We start from the raw sequence: 14,414 nt of genomic DNA, 5'->3' as shown, positions 1-14,414 counted from the left end.
TCGTAGATGCTGGTTTTCCTGTTTTCTTCTTTCCCTCAGGCAGAAGTTAGTATTCTTTGATTCCTTTTGCCCTGTGTCAGAGGCTCCTTGTCATTTCCACTGTTTGGGGCACTAGCAGCTATAGACATGTATTCAGATGACGGCGTGCTCCTGAGGTGGAGGCTAAACCCCGGAGCCTTTTTGCTGTTAGGCTGCGGTGAGACTGGAATGGCTTCATCCATCAGTTCCTTGCTTCTGGGTCCCTGAAGAATCCAGTGAGATTTTCTTGCTACTGCATTTTGGCTGAAAGCAGCTAAACTCCTGCTGGAAGCAGTCATTCCATTACAAATCCAGATAGGGTGAGAAACCCTGGCAGAGGGTCCTCTCGGTGGAGGAGAGAGGGAGGGGCGCAGCTCAGCCCCCGCTTCTGCCCTCATCTCCTCTTGTCCAGATCCCAGCCTCGCCCTGTCCTGCCTGGGTGATTCTGCCTATTTCCGTCAAAAATGTGCCTGTTCTCTGTGCTGCTGTTACCCAAGCACAGGAGCAAGTTTACAGAGTGTTTTCTGAGGGTGGGGGGAGCCTAGAGAAGAAACCAAGCCCCAGCGGCCCTGCCACCATCAGAGGAGCCCCTCCTCCCTTAGCTACTTCTGTGCGCCGGGGTGCGGGCCAAGCATCTTCCTGCATCATCTCGTTTCACCTGCCCAGCCGGCGGGTGAAATGATCCTCATTTTACCAATAACAAAACTAGGCTCCATGAAGGTAACGCATTCCCCAAGGTCCCGCAGGATTTGAACCCAGGTCTGTGTGGCTTGAGCCTCTAATGTCTCACCCACTAGGCTGTTACTGCCTCTGCATTGACGCAAGAAACCACAGCATCTCTCAGTTCCCATGCAAAGTCTAGGTAAAGCAAAGGGGGACCCCGACCCTCAGCTGAGGCCCAGAGCCCCGTCCTGGGACAGCCGCAGGATTTTGATAGCCGGGCCCTAGTTTTAGATACAGTGAGGCTGTCTTACTATCTCATCCCTCCTCTTCCTTCCGTATCCATCACATCCACAAGCCCGGCACGCATCCAGCCAGGGTCACAGTTGCACTCTGCTTGCAGCCATCTCACCCCTGCCCCCACAGAGCTGAGGACCTTGCTCCAGGGCCCTCGTATAAACTCGGCTATAGCCACAAAAGCTGAGTGCACAAAAACACCAGGGGCCTTCTCTGTTTGATTCTTTTGGTATTGAAATGTAACTCACATGCCATAAAATTCACTCTTTTTAACTGTACAATTCAGAGGTTTCAAGTATATTTACAAAGCTCTGTGATCATTACCACTATCTCATTCCAGACTATTTCATCACCCTGGAAAGAAACCCGGTACCCATTAGCCGTCACTCCCCTGCCTCTAGAAGCCAGCGATCTACTTTCTGTCTAGATGGGTTTGCCTGTTTTGGATAATTCACATGAATGAAATCGTACGATATGGAGTCTTTTGTGACTGACTTCTTTCATTTAGCGTGATGTGTTCAGGGTTCATCCATATCGTACCATATAGCAGTGCTTCGTTCCTGTGTATGACTGAACAGTCTCCCATTGTGTAGACAGACCACATTTTGTTTATCCGTTCATCAGTTTATGGACATTTGGGTTGTTTCAACTTTGGGGCCTTGAGTGATACTGCTACACACGTTCGTGTACACCCCACGATTCTGAGCCCGTCCTTATCTTTGAGATTCCTTGTCAGATTGCCAGCTATCCTCACCCACAGGGCTAGAGCCTCACATGCTGGGTTGATCCCTGCTGGAAGAAACAGGGTTGTCGCGCACCCGGGTACAGTGTGTGCCCTGCACAAGGGCTCCCAGCCAAGGAAGGCTTGTGGAGGTGAGATCCGGTTGGTTGCCTCTGAGCCTTGGCGTTGCTTTCAGTCACTCAGCGAACATTCTTGCCCCCTTCCCTGTGCCTAGCATTGTATTAAGCTCTGAAGGAAGCCTGCATCCATCCCTGTCAGAGGCCCATGTACGGGCTTCCTCGACAGCTGACTTAGAACAGTGGTGGCTCTTACAACAGAGAGAGACAGTCTATGGAAAGGGCATGGTACTCGGAGGCAGGATCTAGATTTGAGTCTTGCTGCCCCCTCTGCGTAGCCAGCAGACCTGCGGTGAGTTGCTTGACCTCATGAAGCCTCAGTTTCCTCTGCTGTATAATGGGAATCACGATACCCTAGAATAAGATGATGGATGTGAAGGTACTTCGTCCTGATACAGACACAGCTGCTGCTACAAATACCCCCCGTCTCCCTCCAGGAATCCCCACCATCTGCCCTGCCTTGGAAATCGCTGAGAGAAACCTTGACGCTTCTAGGGAATCTGTGGAGGAAAGTAGGAAACCTTGAAAAAGCAAGAAAATGGCCTAGGGAGACTGAACCATTCTTGTTCCAGAATATTTTGTCTGCTACTTTTTCCTTTAACTTCATCCCCTTATCTGAAATCTCACTCAGCAGAGACCCACTTAAAATGATCCAATCCTTGTCAAAATACCTACAGCGAGGCCCTGAGGCCATCACTCCTTCACAGCTTAGGTACGAATTCATCCAAAAGCTTGGTTCTCTACACCCACTCAGCTAAGATCACTTTCATGGGAAGAGTGCCAGTGCCTATTATTGGTAGAAGATGAAGATTAGAACATTTTTAAACACAGCATTTTGAGGAGGTAAGCCAGACTGGGGTGCCAGAGGAAAGGTTCCTAGCAATTGTTTTCAACCTCTTCTAGGTCCTTGACCCTTTTGAGAATCTGATGAAAGCTTTATCTCCATCATCATGAACATAGTTGCAGGGCATTTGACCGTGAAGCCCTAGAGGCCAGAGGCCTCCGGTTCAGGAAGCTGACTGTAGGATAACACGAAGCCCCGGGCATTTGTGAGAGGGGTGCTGGGAAGAGTCAACAAGGCACCAAAAAGGGAGAAGCTGACGAAGTCTGTGCTCTCCAGTCTCAGCGTTTACCCAGGTCTAGTTCTGTTCCCTGAAAGTAGAGGAAGATCTCTTGTTTGTTCTTCCTGAATCCAGGGGGGCTTCTCTCCACCAGAACACAGATCTTTAACTAAACTGTCCACTAAAACCTAAGCTTCAGGTAGGAGACATGATTTCGGCACTCAAAGGGCTGATAAATTAATCGGGGGAATAAATCATACACATAATACGAGCGGTCAACCCGTGATGTGATCCAGTGCTGTTACACAAACACACACGCAAGGGGCTGGGGAGCAGATGACTCGATAGAGGTGAGGGGGCTTGCCCATCTTGCTGGTCAGACACATCCAGCATAGTGTGTCCAGGGCTGAGCATCAGATATCAAAAGGTCCTTCGACGAGCCATGTCCAGAGAAGGGCAGCCAGGATGGGGAAATGTCTGTTCAAATGACTCCGACAGGAAACGTGTCACATGATGAATGGTTAAAGGCTGGGGATGTTTGGTCTGTAGAAAAGATTAGTTCCTTTAGGGCAGCGTGGTACAGTAGAAGGAATAAGGCTTTGGAGGCAGACAGACCTGAGATTGAGCCCTGCTCCATTGTTTACTGACTATACGACCTTGAGCGAGTCAATTAACTTCTCTGATGTCAATTTCCTCTTCATAAAATGGAGATAATAATACCTACCTGTGGTGAATATCAACAATACGTTAAAAAGCGCAGTAGCTGACAGGTGGAATGGATGTGGTTAAAGACACGGGGGTGTGGGTCCCAGCTCTGCCATGTACCTGCCATATAACCTGGGGCCAGCGTTCAATGCCTCTGGGCTCAGTTTTCTCATGTGTAGAAGGTACCCCCTCCCCGTCCCCCTTCCCCCACAAATATGCTTGAAACCATCAGTTGTGGGGATAGCACCGTTAATACGTAGGCAGCCTGATACAAGCTAGAATTCCCCCACCCTCTCCTACCCATCTTCACACCCACAAACACACACAGAGGGAATGGTGACAAGTACCAGTTACCCCCTAGGGTCCTATGATCATTCAACGAAGACATACTGAACGCTCGGCATGGGCCAGGCGTTTTCCTCGGCACCAATGAGGTGGGGATGAAAAGACAGGTGTGGACCCTTTTCTCAAACATTGCAGCCTGTCTGGTTGGGGTGAAAAAACAGATCATCCTTGTAGTGTGTGGAATCCTGGGTAGGGTGAGGCTCAGAGCTCATGGGGGGGACCTAAGCGGTTGGGAGCAGGTTAAGAAGGACCAATCTTGCTGCCATGAGAAGGATGGATTGAAGAAGCCAGAGGGAGGGAGAGTGGTTTTGTAATTGCAGGAGGGTGAAGAACGAGAGGGCAGTAGATTTTTACAATGAGAAACTATGCGGCAATGAACATGCCTGTGATTGTTACATAGAACAGCCATAAGTGGATCTCACACCATACTGTGGAGTGAAATACTACATGCTGTATGATTCCATTTATATAGAGTCCCAAACCAGGCAAAACTAAACCATAATGGTTAGGGATGTAACATAGATAGTAAAACTATAAGGAAAAGCAATAAAAGTAATTACCATAAACATCAGGTGATCTTTGGGGAGGATATCTTTGGAGGTATGTGATTGGGAGGGGGCAGAAAAGGGGCTGCTGGGGTGCTGGTAGAATTCTAGTTTTTGACCTGGCGGGTGGTCACATGGGTGTTTGTGATACTACACCAAGCTATGCATTTCAGTTCTTTGTGCTCTCCTGTGTGGGCACAGCTGTGAGTGGGGAGGGGAGTTGAAAAGAGAGAGAAAGGGAAGAGTGGGACATATAAGCAAGGGCAGCTACAGCAGGAAAGGGAGGGTCCTTGGGTGACTTGTGTGCCCCTCTCCACCCCAAACTGCTCTAGCATCTCTGAAGTCAGGGTGTGCCTCGCATTTTCGATGTGATGAAATGTGGTTGCTTCAGGACCCCTCACCATCCTGGCTGCCTCCCTCCGGCTGGTCTCTGGCCTTTGTAGAGCAGCGGCCACGCTGTCAAGCTGTGGCCGCTGCAGATCACGTGCCCACAGTTGGTCAGGAGCGAGAAGGGAGGGAGGGTGTGGTTGACCCCAGTGTAGGAAAGTGGGAAAGCCAGCTCCAGCGGGCCCCTGCTCCAGCGGCAGCTCCGACTCACACCTGCAGGCTGCTGCTTCCCACGCGCTGTGTCCCTCCGGGACGTGGCTGGCCTCCTGCGGGTCTTCCTGGGCTAGGAGGTGGGTGCACCATCTTGGGTGGGCTTTGAGTGAAAGACGTGGCCAGGGGCCCGTGGGCCAGCCTGGCTGAGCTGCTTTCAGACCCGGGACCCTAGGGGGAACCCATAGTTCAAACTGAGAGATGCCTTCAGCTCCAGTTTAGCCCAGAAGAGACTTGGGTTCCAGGGCCAAAAGGGAGGTGTCAGGGAAAGAGTTTGGTCAGACGTCAGAGGAGTTTCCCGATGCCAACTGTGGTGTCGTGAAATGCCTACTCAGTATAAATCCTGCAGTTCCCTTCCCCAGAGACTAAATATTCAACGATACCGTGTCTGGGAGGCTTCACCATGTGGTGCGGAGTGAGTCAGTGCAGCACGCGTGCTTTACCTGCATCATTCATTCAATCACCCCCGAAGTCCAGGGAGGAGTCACCATCTTCTTATTTCTCTTTTAAGCCCAGGAAACTGAGGATGGCGTACATCAAACAATAAATCGTCAGGGTCACACGGCTGGCTAAGCGGTGGGTGCAGGACGCGACCTCTGCAAAGGCCATGCTCTTAACCACCAGGCAGCACTGCCCAGCCCCCTGAGGCTCCCCGCTGGCCCTGAAAAGGAGCTGTAATTTTCTGGTCCATTCTCTGTCTCTCCTAGAGGGCTGCTGTCTGTGCCCTTCCCTCCCAACTCCAGAGGAGCTCCTCCAAATTGTGACCAGAGAGCAGCTGCCGCAGCCTGATGGCTCACCACCATCTCGCTGGATTCCTCTCCCCGCCCCTGGCCTCGAGCCCTTCCGATCGTGCTAAAAAGTAGCACTGACCCAATCGAGGGCTGTCCAGGGGACCAGGGACTATTTTGACTCTGTCCTCAGGAATCATCTGGTGTGAGGCGTAGACAAGCTGGAGGCATGGACGAGCTGGACTTGATCCCATGAGCACCCAGACGTGGTGCCAGGACGTTCTGGCGACACACCTGTCCCCAAGGCCGTGCCAGATGCATGCCAACTCACCCCATGGCCTCCACCGCATGCCTCGCGAGACACTGGTCCCAAGGAGCGATGGGTGGTGGGACTTGCCGCCAGGAGGATAAGGGCTTCGTATCCCTACCATAAGAGAACAACCAGCCAGTTTCAGGGACCCTGCCTCTCCTCCCTCTCCATTAATTGGGAGCACCTTATCTGTGGATTGATGACATCCACTCAGATGGCAGCCCGCACGCGAAGCCTCCTTAGAGACAGCAGCAAATGTTATCTGGGTGACGCTGAAGCATTTCCTTCTCTGGAGGTTTCTAATGATGGACGAGATTTGCATCTGACTTGACTCTAAGTACCAGTGCAAGGCCCTGTCTGGAAGGCCCAGGTCCCTCCTTTACTGGGATGGCTTGGCCATTCTTCAACTCCAGTTGAGGGTCCCTCCTCCCTAGGGAAGGCTCCCCTGACTTCTCTTACACCACGATGGGTACTTACCACACTACGTTTTCTTTTTTTTTTTTTTGCCTCCAGAATCTGAGCTCTTTACTAAAACAGTTTACAGACTGCAGTGCTGAAGACACACTACCTCTTAATAGAGGCTTTTTCCTTTGCCTGTAAGCCTTTCCCTCTAAGCTGCGAGCTCTATGGCCGGGTATCGTTCACATTGCGGGCACCTCCGAGAGTAGCAGCTTTCCCAGCATTTGTGGGTTGATGAACCGGCGCAGTCGCAAGGCTCAGGGAAACAGTCAGCCATCTCCTTCTTGTGCTGGTTCACTCATCTGTTTCATACACGAACAACTGAATATCCACTCTGACTGTTACTGGTCTGGACACTGGAGATGCAATGTCCTAATAAGACTGGGTCCCTGCCTGAGAGCAACTCCCAGGATAGGGGGAGATATCTATCACCATATAGCGGGCTAAAGGCAGTTATCAAGTGCAGCAGTGACTAAACTTTGCCCCGGGGAGCTGGGGGGAAAGGCCTCTCAGAGGACTTGACCTGTGAAAGGTCTTTGCAGAAGCTCAGAAACGTACGCAGTGGAAAAGTGGGAGTAGCTTTCCAGCAGAGGGAACAGCATGTGCAAAAGCATGGAGGTATGAAGGGCCTCGTGGGGCCCAGGAAGGCCGAAAAGGTTACTAATATTTTTGCTGTGTTCTCAGACCGGTTGCCACGGATGACAGGGAGGCTGCTCGGCTCCTGTCAGGGCCGCTGAGCTTGGAGCTCCACGGGGCAGGGGAGGAGGGCTTGGCCACCACCCCTCCCCAGAGGGTGTCCAGATGCACGGAGCCCCTGGGAGGCTACAGTCTCCTCCCCATCTCCCTGGGCTCCCTTCCCAGTTAGATGAAATTGGCTCCTGTGACACCAAACGTGCTTTCCTTCTTGTTAGAATCTTAATATTATCTGGATCACGAGTCCCCGGCTGCCCTGGTGTTGTGGTCAGGGTCAGAGGTGTGAATTAAAACGACACAGGACCCTGATTGCTTCAGTCGAGGGACATCGAGGACACCGAAGAGGTTCCTTTCCTTTGTCACTGATAATGAGAGTTCTATGGAGGCTGTTGATCTCTAGCTCATCCCTTAGAGAGCTTTAAGCACCTTGCCAACATTGTCCAACAATAGTATGAAGAGCGATCTCTTATTGAGCACTTTACAAGAATAATTTCTTTTAATCATTAGATGACTTTATCATGTGGGTTAAGTGATGTGCCTGAGATCTCACAGCTCTTCGTGATAGAGCCAGAATCTGAGCCCCGGTCTTCAGGACTTTGGAAAGCCCAAGCACCACTATCTCAATAAGGGGATGATTACCACCTCGATAAGGGGATGATTCTGACCTGAGGACGGCTTGGCCCTCTACCCTGAGAGCTCCCGAACCTCCCCTAGCTGCCAGGGCAAGGCTCTGACCCGTTCAGACGCTCATCACACCTATATTGCAAGCCTGCTGGGTGCCGGGTGTTATGTAGAAGCCTGGAAAAGACACACAGACACATAGACCCAGACATCGTGGGGCTCACCACCCAGTGGGATCCAGAAGGTCCCCCAACCCTCTGCCACCCCAAACTTTCCCAGTCTTTAATGTGACCTATTCAGCCTCCCCAGCGCTTTGGCCAACACCCACTTCTCCTAAGCTTCTCCGGTGCTTGTTACCCAAACCCCAGCACCCACCGCCTTGTTTCTGCTTTCTTTTGCTCAGCAGCCATTTGTACTTCAGGTACATGTGGTGGGTGCTGGGGATACATTAATAAGAGCTGGTCTCTGCCCTCATGAAACATGATCCGAGAGAGAGACAAACGTGTAGTCAGTGCAGGACTGAAGGCCCTGCCCCACGTCCTCACTCACCCCCACAAAGACACCGACTCCGTCTCACAAAGTGGAAGCGTGAAGTGATGCGGGGACCCCGGACCAACGTCAGAACTGAGTTCCGAGCTGATGCCGCCATCTGGGGGACAGTGGAGATAGTCCTTCAGTTTCTTCACCTAACCTGCCTCTTACCAAGTTTTACCGATATGCTTTATTAAGTGAAATTAAGTGCATGAAAGCATTTCATAGGCTACAGAGTATTCCACGAGTCGTAGTTACCGTTGAATTTACCTTCTGTCTCCCGGGATGCCTGCATGAATTGCACACGTAGTAGATACTCAGTAAATGTCAGTTAGTTTAAATTAAATGGATTCGTTCCCCCGTTTACCACCTTCTGAGAGTCCTGTGGGCTTTCGAGGCCATTGTCCATCCTAATATAGATAATGCCTGACCTGCCTGTTTGGGGGTGGACCAGGTGAGGATGTGACACTCCTTTGGAAGCGATCAGTATTGAACTGTACCGACCCTTGGGAAACCACTTGGTCCTCCACCATGGGGGGCTGGGCTCAGGGCAGGTAGCCCTCCTCGGCCACACAGCAGCCTCCCTCCAAGCCCTTGGCCATTCTTTCTGGGGAACATTACACTTTCCCCAAACCCCTGGGGCTACCTGGCCTGCGATGCTGCCTGTGTCGTGGGCAGGGTCTCTAGGGGGACCAGGCCACCACGTGCCCACCCCTCACTAGCCCTTCACCTCTCATTTCAGCACCCCTACCCCACGGAGGATGAGAAGAGGCAGATCGCGGCCCAGACAAACCTCACCCTCCTGCAAGTGAATAACTGGTGAGTTAGTATCGCCTGCCCAGAGGCTCTCCGACCCAGGGGCCACTTGCTGGGCAGGGGAATGCACAGCAGGGGAAAGAGGCTAGAGTGGCCTGGCCTCAGTCTCAACCTGGCGACCATGCCAGCCATCGCATGTGGGCTGGAGGCAGATATCCGGAATCAACACCTATGGCTTCATCTGCAGCTTCTCAGCGCCCTCTCCTGGGAAACTGTGTCAGGAACATCACTGGGAGCTTCTTGCCTTCTTGCAGAAAACCCAGCCCCACCTGCACTACGGACACACAGGGGTGCCTGCATCCCACGACCCGAGGCCACCGGTGGTCATCTGGTCTACTCACCACCCATGTAAAAAGAGCTCAGGCTGAAACACTCTTCAGGGCTGGGAGCAGGAAGAATAGGGAGGAGCTGGCAGTCCTCACCCCACAGGGCTCCCGTGCCCCCTCCTCTGTGGCCGCCCGGGGTGTCATAGAAACCTCAGAGGGCAAGTTCTGGCTGGATGGGAGCAGACCCTTGGCCCTCTGGAGAGAGGTCAGGTCGGAGGTTAGTGCCTTTGACTGGGGGGCTCTTCCTTCCTCTGTTCAGTCCTGACCGGTCTGGAGCAGAGATTCCTGACCCTTCTCACGCATTCGTCCCACGCTGGTTTGTGGTCACCAAGCCCCCTGGTGACGTCACGAGCTTCTCGGTGCCCAGACCCCGGTCTGTTCCGTACAAGGACCAGCTTCTCAGGATCTGGAAGCGGCTTAGCGCTCTCTGCGCACACATTCACACGCATGCGCACACACGCACACGTGCGCACACAGACACAAGCTCACGTGTGCATACACACGTGCACACACCCACACACAGACACACGTGCCTGCGCACACATGCTCCCGCCCCCTGGTGGTGACTTACCCGTCTCCGTCTTACTCCTGGGCAGGTTCATCAACGCCCGGAGGCGCATCCTGCAGCCCATGCTTGACGCCAGCAACCCCGACCCTGCCCCCAAAGCCAAGAAAATCAAGTCGCAGCACCGGCCCACCCAAAGATTCTGGCCCAACTCCATTGCTGCAGGGGTGCTGCAACAGCAGGGTGGTGCCCCGGGGACAAACCCCGATGGTAAGAGCTGAGGCTGAGGGTACTGTAGACGGGGGTGGGGGGCTGGTCGGGAGGGGCTCCTGGAGCCCCTATGGGCGCAGCTGTGCACAGAGTCAGGGGCTGATCGTCTACACGCTTGAGTGGCCGTGTCAGCTCCGTCACAATAGGTATCCCTACCCGATCCCCATCAAACGATGTATGTCAGCCTGAAAGAAGGGAATTATTATTTTTTTTTTTTTTTTTGCGTTTACTTTAACAAGCCAAAAGCAATCTCACAAAGACGAGTGGGAGTCAGCTGGTGGTCATCTGAGTCAGTGGCTCCTCAGCAGAGTCCCCCCTCCTCAGTCCCACACCCACCTGAAGTTCCTCAGCACCAGTGTCTGCACGGTTCCCCGAGAGCCAGGGCCATCTGTAAATACCGAAGCAGGCAGCTGGCTTGTGAACGGAGGCCAGGAAGAGCGTTGTTCTCCCAGCTTCTCCGTCACACCCTTCGTATACACGTTTCTAATTGCCGGTCGCCTGGTGCACAATGAATAATTCAATGAGCCACGAGCCAGACAACGTTTTATAGCTTAGCACGTGAAGCTAGCTCTGTGTGGGAAGTGGAGTGGAGGTGTACACGTGTGCAGGCCTACCTTCATGTATACGTGCACTTATATGACTGGGTACCAGTTCCGTGTGGTGGGCAATAGTCTTATGGGGTAGAGTAGAAATCAACAGATTTTGAGCTTGACCAACCAGGGAGAGAATCCCAGCTATATCATGCCTGGCTGTGTCATTCTGAGCTAATGACTCAACTGTCTGAGACTGTTCCTTCCTCTTGAGGATGGGGGTGATGACACCTACTTACAGAATTCTTCGAAAGGCAACAGTGTTTGACATAGTTACACAGAAGATGCTCAGGAAGTGGTACCCAGGAGCGCTGCTGCTTGGGATGGGGCAGGGAGCGGCTGACAGGGGAACGGACAGGAGACTTCGCGCCAGGGGACTGTCCAGCGTAGGAGCTCACCACTGAAGCCACTGGCTTTCCTGGGCCTGACCCTTGCCTTCTTCTCCCACATAGGTTCCATCAACCTGGACAACCTGCAGTCCCTGTCCTCAGACAATGCCACCATGGCCATGCAGCAGGCTATGATGGCCGCACACGACGACTCACTGGATGGGACAGAAGAAGAGGATGAGGACGAGATGGAAGAGGAAGAGGAAGAGGAGCTGGAGGACGAGGCCGACGAGCTGCAGACAACGAATGTCAGCGACCTGGGCTTGGAGCACAGTGACTCCCTGGAGTAGCCGGGCAGCCCAGGTGGCACTGATCGCCGAGCAGGAGTGTCGTCAGGAGGGCTTCAGGCTGGCGGGGGAGGAGACATGGGCAGGCAGCACCGAGGAAGTTGGACCCTGGCTTCCCAAAATCAGTAGCAGGAGGAAATGCAGAGGAAACACCTTTTCCTTCCCAACCACCAAGCTTCCACCAGTACCCTGGCCCCACTTCCCTAGAGCTGCAGAGGACTCCGTTTGGCGGGGCCAGTCGAGCAGCCTGGACAGAAAGGCAGGAGTGAGATCTGGACTCACCAAATCCCTGAAGACAGATGGCACCCACGCCCCCAAACCCCCGCCACTGAAGGACTTGAGTTGTTTACAAGCCCTGCGCCGTGAGGTGGATCAGTGCTGTTCACAGAGTGAGCCTTTGCCAGGGAACAGAGTTAGGAGGAAAGGGAGAGACAAAGAGGGTCTGCGTTCCACCTCCAGAGGACTGTTAGCTCCTCTGAGAGACATTCAAGGGCAGGAGGGAGCCTCAACGTATAATCCATGGCTGGAGGAGGGGAACGGCCTGAGGCGTCACATCCGGCAGACCAGGGTGGGACCTGGACTCCTGGAGCTCCTCTCAGCCCTCCAAGGCCCTGTCTCTGGGCACAGGCAGCCGTGGACTTGGGAGAGAGGGATGGGAGCCACCGGAGCTGCCTTCTCTCTCTCCTGGAAATCAGTGGTAAGCTGGTGGGCTCGTTTATAGGAGGTAAAGCGGAGCCCCTTCACCTGGGTTGGCTCCAGGACCCAAGGAGATGGCAGAACCTGGGGTAGGAGCCATATCAAGGTGACTTTGGGGACCACAGCTATCCCCAGTGGTCACAGAACTCAGCTCCTGTAACAACAGGACAGCGGTGTCTTATCCCAGATGTTCCAGCCCTCAGGTGGAGCTCCCCAGACGTTCCACCCCCTCCAGGGGCCATCAGAGAGGGTGGAGCCAGGTTAGCTTGGAATCTGTCCACCCTTCCTGTCCCTCACTGCTGTCGCCCTGCTCCCAGGTCGGCTCCACCAGCCTTCATCCTCTCGTCTTCACTCTGTCCTTCAGAGGAGGCAGAAGAAACATTGGAAAGAAGCATCCAGCCCAGTGGGAAGCCAGGGGTTGGAGAAGGTGCTACATCCCTCTTCTCATCAATATCCAAAGTGTGGAGGAGGTGCCCCACCCCCACCCCCGCCTCACTGTTCTACACACCATCACTTACACAGCACTGGAGGAACTGGGGCTCCACCAGGAGGAGGAGTCTTCCCACCATCTGCCCAACACACACCCTCCCACCCCAACATCCAGTCCCCCGGGGTTGGCACCCCATCCTCCCGTTCCCTCCCACCCCTATGGCTGTGAATGACGGGACTGATCACACGTGTGTTTTCCATTGAAGTTAATTTAATGGACTTGCAGCTTCATGTGTCAGTCGTGCGTTGGCCATCTCCATCAGTGGCAGGATGTGAGCGGCTGCCTGGCTCAACTCAAGGGCCCCCGCGGGGCCCCCGAAGGAGGAGCAAAAGGATGGTGGCTTTCCTGAGGTCTCCCTGAAATGAATGTATTTCTTCCCCCAAAAGAGCTGATATTTAATGTTTTAATAAGGATTTTTGAGAAACAAATAACCTTATTTATAATCTGGGTGATCCAATCATTTTTTACTCCCTTTTGATGCCATAGGTAGAGGAAAGTCTAGCTTTTCTGGCGTGAGAATTTTGCAACGTGAAGCGGGATAAAATACATTTCCTGTTCTGGTTCTTTTTCTTGTTCACATGCACACCCTTCCACTTATCACTTTTGACAGGCATCCCACCCCAGCACAAGGCACACCTGCACACATGTGCCCACACATCCTCCTCCCAGCCCCCTCCTCCTGCCTAATTAATGTTATGCAACCTCTTCTGATGTATCCACCAAACCAGTACTGAATGTGGCCGAGTTTTCAGTAAACCTTATTACCTACCACAATTCTGGCACGCGATTCTCTTTTTCTGTGATTAGGGGTTAGGGGGACCCTGGACCAGAGAAAATTTGGAGACCTCAGCATACTCCTTGTTGACCTGAATACCCATGAAAGGACCAAGGAAGAAGGCTTTCTGGGTGTCCTCAGTTCACCTCTCTGGGGAGGACGACGGCCAAGTTCAGTACACTCAGCGCAGACGTGTCTGCTCCAAGACAAAGAGATGAAGGAGGGAAGACAGGAGGAGGCTCTGCACTGCCCTCTCCTGGCAGGCTGCCCCCATAGCAGGGGAGCTCTTCCACCACACTCTACCCTCAAAGCCCCTTGCTTTTCCGACCTCCATCCAAGTCGGGGCCACCACTGCCCCTCCCCCAGCCCTCACATGCCCTATCCCTCAGGTGAAAGGTCCCGGGAATCAGGAAGGAGAGGCAGTCTTGACTGCCACAGTGAATCCAGGAGCTGTGTCCAGAGCGTAGCCTGCCCTTTGAACCGCATAATTCAGCACTCTATTCCCTAGGGCGGGAAGAAAGTTAGAGGCAGCTATCTCCCCAACTAAGTGAGAGGCAGTCTTTCATGTTACTTTCAACCTAGAGGTTTCCTTATCTGGGCCCTGTACTGGGGTATCGGTTTAGAAGCAGGAGGGAGGCTTCCTTGTTCCAGTTCAAAAAGGCTGCAGAGTTCACACTTACCCGTGGACACCCTCTGGCCAGGCTGAAGATGGGAAAGGGAGTGATTCCCCAGGCAAAACGGATCTCCACGCAGCATGGATAGCGGTCCCCTGGGTCACCGCCCTCCCAGAGCCCAGCCCCCAGTCACACCTGGAGATTCTGCAAACACAGCAGAGACGCCAC

General features: G+C 53.3%; 1 protein-coding gene across 1 annotated transcript in view; it reads left to right on the top strand.

Moving 5' to 3' along the window:
• PKNOX2 (PBX/knotted 1 homeobox 2) overlaps nt 1–13,616 on the top strand; it is a 257,672-nt gene extending 244,056 nt beyond the window's left edge. Inside the window, 3 exon segments of the mRNA XM_032641926.1 lie at nt 9,171–9,247; nt 10,167–10,345; nt 11,388–13,616. Coding sequence (XP_032497817.1) covers nt 9,171–9,247; nt 10,167–10,345; nt 11,388–11,614 — 483 coding nt within the window. The 3' untranslated portion in view covers nt 11,615–13,616.
• Nucleotides 13,617–14,414: the final 798 nt, after the last annotated feature.

This window comes from Phocoena sinus, chromosome 8 (genome assembly GCF_008692025.1).
Source record: "Phocoena sinus isolate mPhoSin1 chromosome 8, mPhoSin1.pri, whole genome shotgun sequence".
NCBI classification, from domain to species: Eukaryota; Metazoa; Chordata; class Mammalia; order Artiodactyla; family Phocoenidae; genus Phocoena; species Phocoena sinus.
Note: the sequence above shows the minus strand (reverse complement) of the source record. Positions and strands in the feature narration are given on the sequence as shown.